The following is a 12,453-nucleotide window of genomic DNA, read 5'->3' as shown; positions in this document are numbered from 1 at the left end:
TACTTAGATGCTGCAGAGTCAGGTGAGGAACAAGTCCCTGAACATTTGAAGGAGCCCCTCCATCATGGCCCTGTCTTGTCTGTTTCAGCCACCTTTTTCTTTCATGTCTTTGTTGTAGAATGTACCTAGATGATTTTGTAACTGATGCCTGTTGCTCTTGAAATGGTCAAGTTTGTTCACAGAACAGTAGAAACCTGGGAAGTGAAAGCAAATGCATTAATATTATTTGTTTTTCTAGTTTTTAATCACTTTTCTCCCAAGTTTTTTCTTTGCTTCCTCCCCCGCATTTAAGTTTTCTTTGCTTTTTTTGAGGCAGGGTCTCACTATGTAGCCCAAGCTGTTCCCAAATTTTCTATGACCCTCCTGCCTCAGCCTCCAGAGTGCTGAGATTACAGGTGTGTGCCATAACACTTGTTGGTTTTAACCTTACCAGAATTTTCTTTTGCTCTATGTACATATACAAAGGTGTGTTTTTAAAAAACATAATTATCACCAAAATAGAAACCCCACCAAAGCACTACTAGAAACAGATACACTTTGCAAAATGGAATAGTAAGGAGGGCCAACAGTTTTCTTCACTATTATTACAGGTGTGTTTTGGTATAGGGGATCAAACTCTGGTCCTTGTGCTTGCGAGGCAGTGGTGGAACCACTGAGCCAAATGTCTGGCTTCCCTATTAGTTTTGTTCTGCTTAAAATGTGGCTCATTCCAACCTAAGAGGCCAGATAGTAAAAGATCTGCCCCTGATTTATGCTGCAGATTTAAGAAAATGAATATGCAGAGAATTACAGTAGAAGGAAGCTTACATATCTAGTTTCTATGCAGTCTGCAGGAGTTTTCAAGAAAAAAACATTTGTTATTTTTGTACCCTTCAAAATATCAGCTACAGGTTCAGTTTTAATGAGAACACTCCAGATTCTTTCCATGGGAAATGATGAGCTGTCGGGTGACTGACTTGATTTTCAGTTGAACTGGCTTAATGCTAAAGAAAATATACTGTCTGTACTGACAGTCTTGCTGCATGACCAGAACACCTGTACTATGTGAAGAATGTTACTGGGAGGCAAAGCACATGCTGGCCCTGTGTCTAGGGATCAGGAGTCCAGTGCTTGAAAGCCATGTTGCTGTGCTGTGTATGTTGTACTTCTGTCTTGTCCTGTACCTGAAGACAGGTCACCAGAACATGTGCACTACAATGTAGAAAACACTGACAAAAGTCAGCAAATGTCATTTACTATTTTAGAGTATATGGAGCACTTTTATTTTGTAAATACTTTCAGCAAAAAAGGGCAAGAATGACTAACGCTGCTTTGAAATGCAAATGATCAGAGTGAGAATTAGGAGTGCTTTCTCAACACCTTTCTACTTCTGACTAATCAAAAGTTAGTGGCCATATATTTACATAATAAACACTTCGTTCAAAGTCTTGTCAGAGGTACCAGAGTTATAGGTGGGAATAAAACATAATTGAACTGGGAGAGATCAGCAAAATGATGGACTAAGAAGCTCTGAGCTCTCATTCCCCAACAGAAAAAAAACCAGTAAATGGACCAACTTTGTTAGTGTGTAAGGCCCAGAGTAGTTAGGGGTTTAAAATGCTACATGCCCATGGAAGATACTTGCTCAGGAAAGAGCTAAGGCTCCAAAGCTGTCACTGCTTTCTGCTTCCTAAGCTCAGCAAACCTAACTGTATGTTGAAGTTTACTTGAGCACTGAGCTAGTCCGCAGACACCTCCATTCATGGTAATTTTTCAGAATACCCAAGTATGACAAAAAGAACAATGACATCAGTGTTCACATATGAAGAGGAAGAGTTTTTGCAAAGAAGTTTGGAAAAGTTGCAAAACAAAACGACATCCTTAACCAGAACAAAAACAGCAAATCTTTAGTAAAAGGGAGAAGATGCTATACTAGAATGTGCAGTTTTTTACCCCCTCTCCCAAAAAGGCATACAAACGAAGGAAATAAGGCCCATTTAAAGAACTGAGGTAAATTGGCAAAATGTCCTTAAGCCCAGACAAAACAATATAGAGACTTAAAAATATCTATCTCAAATATTCTCAGCTACAGGAAAATTGGGGAAATGGTAAATGCGTAAAATCAGTAAAAGAATTTAAGACCCCCCGAAAATAACAGGAAAAGTACAACATGAAATTCTGACTAGAGGCATTCAGAAGCAGATGAATGGGTGGGGGGAGAAAAAGCAAACTTAAGGTAGGACAGTTAAATGTAGAAACGAAGCAGAAGGGAAGGTGAACATTGCATAGAAGACTGTGGGACACCAGCCACATCTCACACACTTCATTTTTCCAGAGCCCATGTCCAGGTAACTTAATTTTACTTATTAATGGCCTTAAAGCCCAAGAGTAGTGATGTTAGTAATGCTGTTATATTGTTATAATTGCCCCATTTTGTAGTGCTGGAGAGCAACCCCAGGACACCATATATGCTAGGCAAGTATTCTGCCACTGAGCCCCCCTAACCTGGTTAGTCTTGTGTCTAATTTAGAAATCAAACTTTATCATAGGTATATTATTTAGCAACAGATTCCTGTCGTACAAATTTATATAAAGTATATTCACACAAGCTGAGCTGTAGCATCACTGGTTGTCTCATGGTCTGCTGCTGACTAAGATATATTGTGCATAACTATATAGGAAAAGCCGGTCTATGTAGGATTTGGTACTATCCACAATTTCAAACATCTGCTGGGGTTCTTGGGGCATATCCTTCATATATACAGGGACACTACAGTGTAAACCAATATCCCTTATGAATACTGATGGAAAAGTCCTTAAATAACTAGCAAACAGCTCTGCAGCATATTATATAGACTGAACAAGTGGGACTGCTCCCTATGTTTTTTGCCTATACAGTCATACACAATCCTAATGGTATTTCTAGAATGCAAGGATGGTTCAACATAAGAAATTGGTTCACTACCACATTAACAGAATGGGGGAACCTGTAGCACCTTAAGTGATAAAGCAAAAGTCTTTGATAAAATTCAGTATCCTTTTGTGATTAAAAACAGAGCAGAAGCTACTTAAACACAACAAAAGCCATATGGAAAATCCCACAGCAGGGAAAGGCTGGGAGCCAGGGTCTTACTAAATTGTTCAAGCTAGAAATCCTGCCACCTCAGCCTCTTACAATGTTGGAATTACAGGCAAGTGCTCCCATGCCCAGTTTATATGATTTTATGTGTAGAAAACCCTAAAGATAACCACAAAAAGATTGTTACAGCCAATAGGTGAATTCACCTTAGCAACAGGATACAAAGACAACAGGAAAGACAGTAGCGTTTCTATGCGTTAACGAACAACTTGAAAAGGAAATCGAGAACAGTTCCATTTACTGCTGTAAAAGAAGCATAAAATATGTAGGACTTAACAGAAAAGACTTGTACACAGTGAAAACTACAAAACATTGTAGAAGTTAAAGACAACAAACAAATATATCTAAGACATCATTTCTAAGGAAAGTGATCTACAGCTTAAGTGTAATCTCAAAATCCCAATGGCTTTTCTGCACATACCAAAAATAACAAGATGGATCAAAAACCTAAATATAGGCATTAAAACCATGCAACTCTTAGAAGAAAATGGAAAGTTAAAGGACATTGGACTTTGCAATGATTTCTTGGATTTGACACCAAATTTGCAGGCAGGAAAGGTAGACCCAACTAGACTCATCAAAACTAAAAATTTGTTATGAGAGGATATAATAGCATAAAAAGGCAATCTTCAGAATGGAACAGAATATTTGCACTTCACATATAGAACAAATGGCTAACAGCAACACAGCCTGGTTTAAAAATGACAAAGGACTTGAACTCCAGAAAAGACACACACATCTATGGCTACTGAACACATGAAAGCAGTAATCAACAAAAAATGCAAATCACAAGCACAATGAAATGCTACCTCTTTATGCTCTCCCAATACAAATGCTGGCAAAAATAGGAAGAAACTGCCTACTTGAACACTGCTGGTGGAACTGTAAAATGCTGGAGGTGTTAGGGCACACATTATAATTTTTTTTTTTTTTTTTTGGTACCAGGGATTGAACTCGGGTCCTTGCACTTGCAAGGCAGGCCACCAAACCACTGAGCTAAATCCCCGGCCCTTATAATTTCTAAATGAAATAAATTACCATTTAATTCCATAATTTGACTTCCTATTCCAAGAAGCCTGGGGCATATTTGTATGCCTCACTGCAGCAGTGTTCATGGTAGTCAAAGCTGTCAATAACTCAAGTGCCCATCAACAGATGCATGGTGGACAAGATGCAATATATCTGTACAAGAGAATATCCTTGGTCATTAAATGGAATTGAATTCTGATGCACATGTGGGTGAACCTATGGACATGTTAAATGAAAGATGCTAACTACAGAAGGGCCAACTCTGATTCCACTTATATGAGAATCTAGTAAAATTCATGACAAAACAATGACCACTTTCTGTTGGGGTTAGGGTTAAGAGTAGGAATTGAAGTGTACAAAGGTTCAATAGAGGATCATGCAAAAGCTCTGGAGATTAACTGGTGATGGCAGCCCACAACAGTGTACTTTGTTGAACTGTTCAAAGTGGTTAAAACTCCTATTTTACTACAATAAAAATGTTTTTACAACTATAAAAAAATCGCAAGTCCTATTTTTTTTTTAAAGCTATCCAGCCACAAGAAGAGGGAATCTTAAATGCATAATGCTAAGAGGAAAAAGTAAAGAAACAAGTGGTTGCCCCAGGGGTAGAGGTGTATACACGGAGCACAGGATTTTTAGGGCAGCAAAACTGTTGAATATGATGCTGTAACAGTGGATAATGTAACATGCACTTGTCAGAGTCCATAAATTACATTCAGAAGTGGAACTTGCACTAATTAGTGCTTGTTAATCTAGTGCAATATTTACTAACAAGCAGCTAGAGGGCGGGGAACACATGGGGACTCTTTTCTGCTCCTCAGTGGGGTCATGTCCTGATAGACCCAAATGGGAAATATCTGTAAGTCAGAAATGCACGTAACACACCCTAGCTAGCAAACATCACAGTATGGCCACACTGCACTGGAGCCATTGCCGTCTACCCTCCAGCTCTGTGGCTCACAGAATATTTGAGTGCATTCTGCTGACCAGCATTACATGATTGCATCTTACACTACTAACTGGGAAAAAGCTGAAATTCAAAATGCAGTTGCTATCACTTTTGCATCAATGTAAAGTAGAAAAATCAAGATGAACTACTATTAAATCAAAACATAAACTGGGGGCTGTAAATCTAAAACTAAAACCTTAATTTAAAAAAATTACACGAGAGCCTGTCATTTTATCACCGTGCCTCACACTCCTCATCTGTATTTGTTACATAGAGAATGCATGATGTGGATAAAGGAATCAAACATTAGTGACAAATCCATCCATCCATTCACCCACCCACCCTGCATCACAAGGCCTACACAGGCGAGCGGGTGTGCAAAAGCCAGTGTGTTCGGCAGTTCTCGAAAGATGTGATTTGGGGGCGGCCTGTTGCCTTTGGCCAATGTTTGCTCCTCTGCATCAGCCCCATCACCCCTGTGATCAGAACACCACCCTCCCAGACTGCTGCAAGATTGTGTTCTCATACTTAAAGTTGCTACTGCCTTTTTTTTTCTTTTTCTATGAAAGGTCAATGCAATTTGGTGGAAAAATAGTAAATTACTCTGACATAACAAAAATAATTTTTTTTTTTTTTTGGTACCAGCGATCAAACTCAGGACCTTGTGTTTGGAAGGCAGGCAGCAGAGACACTGAGCTAAATCCCCGGTTCTGACATAACAAATTCTTAATGGTGCCCCCAAAAGGTGAAAACTGTGTGTTCTCCAAAATCATACACAAAAATTACAAAACTGATGAGGAAAACAGGCTTGGAGTTTAGAACATGTAGTAAGAATGAGCAATCCTAGATATTTCCATTGGTATTTTCACTGAATCCATCTTTTCCAACCTTAAACTTCAGGGTTTGTTTTTTCTTTGAGATACAGATCTTTGAAATCAATTTCTTCACATACTATTTTAAAAGAAACTATGCTTTATCAGTGTTGAAATGTACGTCATTATTAAAAGTGTATTAAAACTGCCCATTTAATTTTTTCTAATTGCCCAGTGAAATGGCTGTGCAGCTTCATCTGTACTTGCAGATTTCCAGACAGCTTAGAGCAGCAACAGTTGAGGTTTTTTTGAAGCCCTAAACCAGCCACTAGTTGCACTTAAAGGACTTGCATCTTTTTCCTAAGATCACCATGTATCTAGGGATCTTTCAAAGGCTTTCTTTCTAAGCTGTGGGCAGGTCTGCCCTTGAGACTTGACCACATTCACCTGCAGGTAAACCACAGGCCTGCAGCTCACTCCTGGCTCCCTGGGTGGCACCAGACCCCTCTGAGGGACACAGATGCACACCTATCAGAACAGGTTGCCTCCATAGCATGTTTACCAGGTCTTCTGCTGAAGGAAGGGTTAATGGTTTTGTTTTACCTTATAGTACTTCACTTTCTGCCTTTGTAAGATGAAAGCATGCTTGGTTCATGCTGACATTTCTTCAGTGTCTTCCATGACCTGTGGGAAATAATTAGGAAATGAGTTTTCTCTTCATCCACACATCTTCCTGCACTGTGTCATCTATGCATATACATAAGCCCACAGCTTCTGGCTATGATAAAAAGGAGTGCAGTGACTGAAATATCTGAGGTTTCCAGCTGCTGCTGTTCATCCCTCCTCAGAACAGAAGCACATCACTGTCCCTGTTCTAGTCCTGAACAAGTTCCCTGCCTCAGCCTTTCTGTCACCCAAAGTTCTAAGAAGCCTAGTGATCTTTCCAATACATGTAAATTAGAAAGGGCCAGTTGAGTGGCAGAGTGCTTGAAGGAGTACCAGCAAGAAAAGATTCAGAGACACCAGGACTATGAAATCCTGTGACCAAATGGGGCTGCTGCAGGTAGACAAAGATTCCTCTAGCCAATGAGTACTGAGGCTCTTGTCCATACTAGTGCAGTGTAAGTGGAGTAAGAAAAACAGATTGGATTTAAATACCTGTTCTACACCATTTAGATGTGTGATTTTTAGTCTCTCTAAGCTTCTCACTGTGGAATGATTTTAGCATAGCTACCTTACATAGTTAAGGTCATATGAGCTGACAGATTGGAAACATCAATTCCAGTGCCCGGCACAAAGTGTTTATGACTTTATCATCATTCTGCTTTTTACCTGTGTTTTTGGCATGAGGGAATTATTTCAATAGGGAGATGGGAGTCACATGTGGTTGAATATGTCTGTAAACCCTGAACTTTGGAGGCTGAGGCAGGAGGACTGAAATTTCTATCCTAGCCTGGGCAACTCAGTGACATAGCAAGACACTGTCTCAAAAAATAAAGAGCCAGGGCTGGAGATTTAGCTCAGTGGTTCTGCTGCCTGCTTCGCAAGCTCAAGGTCCTGAGTTCAATTCCCGGTACCAAATATAAATAAATAAATACAGGGCCAAAGATAACAGCTTAATGCAAAGGTCTTAGGTTCAAATCCTCAGCCCCTCCACCTGTTCATACACACAAAACAGGGAGAAGAGTTAACAATGCACATGCATGCTAGGACTTTAGGCTATTTGTTCTCTTTATGGACAAGTTGGGAAGGTCATCTTGAGGATTATAGGAATACCCAAGGCAACATGAACACAGCTATCAGAGGGCAGCCACTAAACTGAAATGTCACTTTGTGGTGGTAGCAGGAGCACTCTCTTGGTGAAGAAAGGCCATTTGTGAAAAAAATTTAACATGTATATTTATGCTATGGTTTTAATAATGTAAGTATAAGCTAATATTGTCCAGCAAGTCCCAATCTCTGTAATCAGTTCTCCTCAGCTGAGATGCCAATTTATTTTCATGACACATATCATGTCACATTTGGTAAACAATATTCCTTTCACTTCCTTTATAGTTAAGAGCTTTAGAACTATTGACTGAGATTTTCTGACATTGAATAAAGGTCTGGTCAAATGAGTTAAATCCAACGCTTGCTTTATGCTAGTTTTTAACTATTTTTATGAGTTATTTTTTCCTAGCCAGAGATGGTGGTGCACACGTGTAATCCCAGCAGTCTGGGAAGCTGGCAGGAGGATCAGAAGTTTGACTCGGGCCTGGGCAACTTACTGAGAACCTGATTCAAAAGGCTGGGATGTAGCTCAGTGTGAAGGCCCTGGGTCTAATCCCTAGTACTAAAAAAATGATTTAGTTCCAAAACTTTACCCCATATTTTATAAATGTATGTTTTCAAACAGGAAGAGGTCAAAATACAAATTCATTTTATATGAACACAGTTTCTAAAAAATAATTGAGTTTTTGTATCCCATCAGACATTTTGAGAAGAGAAAAATCAAGAGGCAAACCTGAGGAGAAATGCTACTGAATTACAAGCACAGATGCCCGTGCATTCAGGTCATACGTCAGGACACCACTTTTCCTATGTGCTTTGCAGATACATCTTCCTATCAGATCACAAATAGAGTTCCTATTTCACATTATCTATTATACCTTTTAGGAACTCTGTGAAATAGGAAAAAAAGATGCAAAGGGGAAGGGGAAAAGAAAGGAATGGAATTAATATGAGAAAATGAAAAATGGAAACAAAGTCTTTGTGGAGGGGTTGAAGGGAAGGCAAGGGAATGGGGGAAAAATAAGAACCAAGATGGACTATGTAAAGGTGCAAATTTCCAATGATGAATGTCATTATACTGTATACCTTAAATGTAACAATAAAATTAATTTAAGACAAAGCAAAAACAAAAAAGAGTTCCTGTCTCTGTTGACCGTTCCAATTAACATGATCAATAAAGATTTTCAGTCCAAGAACTTTTTCACTGAGTATTTTACCACAGAACACTTTACAAATTAATGTGGCTCTAGATGTTATCATTACAAAAGAGCAGCAAACTTCCCAAACCACAAAAACATATGCTTCCAACTCAGTTAAAAAGTACAGCAACACATTGTCTTGGCCTCTTGATAATTTAACCACTCTGAGCACATTAAAAATTCAACACATCAGATGATAGCTTCATTTAATAATGGTATCTCTATCAGTTTGGTTGACTTTTATTGTGGAGACCAAAATGTAACAGAATTTACTATTTTAATCATTTTTAAGTTCAGTGGAATTAAGTAAAATAACAATGTATGGTATCATCACCATCACCTCTCAAGAACATTATTCATTATTCTAAAATGAAGCTGTTGTACCCATTAAGCAGTTGCTTTTTTCTCATTGCTGAGACAAAACACCCAGCACCCAAAGTTAAAGGAGGAAAGGTTTAGTTAGCTCACAATCTGTAGAAATCTCAACCCATGATTGGCTGGCTCCCAGGCAGGGTGGCAATGCAGAGGAGAAACAGTTCATTGCAGGCAGAGGACAGCAAAAGCAAGTAAGGGCTCTTTCTATCCCTTATATTTTATCCTGGCTTAGGGCTGGTAGCACTCCAACCCTTAGTCCTAGTGCCCTTGATTCATTGTACCATGAATCAATTCCAGCGTCACACACTATCCAGCTTTTTAAAAAGCTCACTAGCGCCACTGCATGAGGCTCTGGGGGACATCTAAACACAAGCCATAACATTCCACACTTAGTCCCCCAAAGACTCATGTGCAAAAGGTATTTAGTCCATCTTCAAGAGCTGCCAAAGTCCTGACAGTTTCAGCATCCCTCAGCTGTGAGGACTTTGTGTTTTGATCATTTCACAGGACTCACAGCTCCATCCTCTCAACTTGGGCATTCTGCCAAGCTCAGCCTAGGTGCCCACCCTGCATTGCAGCCTGCAAGGTCTCTTAAGGCAGTAAGAGAAGGCAATCTTTGGCTTGCATCATCTGTTTACCATCTCTTGAGCTCATGGTCCTTTGCTGCCTGATATCAATGTCTTGAAAATCACTGTTTCATGTAGTTAGTCCATTCTTTTATCATTTCAAGTAAGAGGAAGTCCAGTGTCTGCTCTTCCATTTCAGTCAGAAGCAGAAGTCTCAAAGCAGTTTAAAAACATTAATTTGTCTATAATATTTCCCAAAGGCTTACTTATACTGCAGGTAAAACTCCTTCCCTAGTCTACTTCAAAAAACTTTTGGAAACCAGTCCTCATAGCTGTGCAGTACATTATAGCTAAGAACATGAGAAAACCTTGTTTTCTTCTGGAAAAAAATCATGATTTGTGTCATACTGCTAATAAATTTATCTTCACCAGATGTGGTGGCACATGTGTGTAATCTCAGCACTTGAGAGGCTGAAACAGCAGGATTGATACGAGTTCAAGGCCAGGCTGAACTACTTAATGAGACCCTGTCTCAAAAAGAAAAAAAAAAAATCTTCATGTGAAAATGGTGACAGCACAAAAATCCACGGAAAATTTTTTAGAGTTAATGTTTCTGAATAGACCCAAATCCAAATCCCTATGTGAAACAACAACCTCACAGAGGACTTGAAGCATTTTGTCTTGAATGTACTCACTGTGCTGGGCACTGGTTCTGCTCATTTCCCCCAGGTTGACATCACACTGAGCCGAGCTTGCTCTCTGGAGGTGGCCCTTCCTGACAGTACAGAGAAACAGATGGGAAAGGAGTCACTGGAAAGTATGACAAAAGCACGCAAAATTTAGTAGTGCCTTGGTACACCAATGCTGCTGTTTGAAAACTATTCAGTTCATAAACAAAAATGTTTGGCAAAATTTTGCATTTGCTTGCAAGTTTTGTATGAGGTGACAAACATGACCACAACCACCTTTCCCACACAAACACAAAGGTGGCATCCTTTCCAAAATCATGGAACAAATTAAGTTCATGACCCAAGGTACCTGTATCTAGAGGTCCATTTTCTTCCCACAGCTACCTTAAATTGTCAGGGATGTCCTGAAACAGCTCCACCTTTAACAGATGCACCAGGACAGGAGCTCCTCTGAGGGGACCCATGGCCTTTTTCCTTTAAGATGGCCCAGGTGCTGCATCTCAGAATAGGAAGCTATTTCTGTGCTCTTTTAAAAAGTGAATTGTTAGCTCACTGTTAGATGACCCTTTAAGTAACATGGGGTGATGCTTGTGAACTATTCTATTAATGGAAATTTTAGAAAGTTTAGATCTTTTTAAGGTTACAGTTCATCAGATTTTTTTTTTGTCAGCTGACCAATTAGTATCAGTTGTTACTCATCATGGCAGAGTTTTTAAAACTACTGTAAATATTAAGTAAAATTTTGGAACATAAACTTGCTTTAATTTTTTCAATATGCCAATACTCAAGAGTATGAACTTACATTAATGAAAGTAAATTCAAGACTGTGTTTACCACAGCAAAACTGAATATTTTCTAAATGCATCCTAGCTTCTGCTCCTGAAAGGACCTTAATTCTAGCCCAGATCTTAGCATTATTTGGGTAATAATTTGGATCTCATTCATAGATAATTCAGAGTAATTAGTTATAACATTCACAAGGCTCTTAGTTTAAAGCAATTTTAACCATTAACAGATCTGGAAACATAGAGTAAAGAGTGAACTGGTTTCATTCCTGAAAGCACTGCATTTCCAAAACAGTAACATTTCTTGTGGTCATTATATAACAAATTCTATATCCAGATTCACAAGTAAGAGCTACTCATTTTTAAATTAATTCTGCTCTTGGCATTAAGACACAGGTCCCTGACCATATCATTATGTAAAGTTATCTCTGCTTATGTTGTCATTCAAAAATGGAAAACAGATAATTTAAGCACATATAACTTATCTGAAAATTACTCAATAATGTCATTTTTGTAAAGATGCTCTTTTACTCAGATTAAATTTATATTCATTTTTCAATGCCCTAAAATGAAAATGTCAACTTAGCCAGGCCATGATACCCAGATGTTTGGTCAAACATATTGTACATGTTTCTGTGAAGGTGCTTTATGAATGAGATTAAAATCTATATCTGGGTGGTTTTTTTTGTTTTTTTTTTGTTTTTTTGGTAGCAGGTATCAAACTCGAGTCCTTGTACTTGTGACACAGGTGGTGGAACCACTGAGCTAAATCCCCCACCCTATATCTGGATTTTGAGCAAAATAGATGTCTTCCACCATGTGGGTGGCCTCATGCAACTAGTTGTGGCTTTAATAAGTAGCAGTGTGAAGTTCAGGAAAGCTATGTTTGTAGGGATTTTTGCAGTTAATCTATTTCTTCAAATTTACTGGCATGAAGTTACACAAAAAAATTTTTTTTGCATATTTGGTGATAGGAATAGAACCCAGAGCAGCTTAGCTTTCATCTTTTAAATTCCTGAAGCATCTGCCTTATAGAGCCTTTTTATATTCCTAATATTGTTCATTTGGGCCCTTGCTCTCTCTTTTTAAACTACAGATAACAATTTGTCAATTTTATTAATCTTTTCAAAGAACCAAACTTTGGCTTTATTGTCTCTATTA

At 38.7% G+C, this 12,453-nt stretch overlaps 1 protein-coding gene across 6 annotated transcripts in view; it reads right to left on the bottom strand.

The window, feature by feature from the left end:
* Positions 1-82: 82 nt before the first annotated feature.
* The window catches only part of Nrg4 (neuregulin 4), a 92,092-nt gene continuing 79,721 nt past the window's right edge, over positions 83-12,453 (bottom strand). For all 6 annotated transcript variants that reach the window (XM_010625947.3, XM_010625939.3, XM_010625976.3 and 3 more), the window contains 3 exons: positions 10,514-10,593; positions 6,512-6,592; positions 83-194 (listed from right to left, as the gene is read on the bottom strand). In XM_010625947.3, the coding sequence (XP_010624249.1) occupies positions 6,576-6,592; positions 10,514-10,593 (97 nt within the window). In that variant the 3' untranslated portion in view covers positions 83-194; positions 6,512-6,575. The remainder of the gene's footprint in view (positions 195-6,511; positions 6,593-10,513; positions 10,594-12,453) is intronic.

Source organism: Fukomys damarensis, unplaced genomic scaffold, assembly GCF_012274545.1.
Source record: "Fukomys damarensis isolate Sample0158 unplaced genomic scaffold, DMR_v1.0_HiC HiC_scaffold_25, whole genome shotgun sequence".
Taxonomy (NCBI): domain Eukaryota; kingdom Metazoa; phylum Chordata; class Mammalia; order Rodentia; family Bathyergidae; genus Fukomys; species Fukomys damarensis.
Note: the sequence above shows the minus strand (reverse complement) of the source record. Positions and strands in the feature narration are given on the sequence as shown.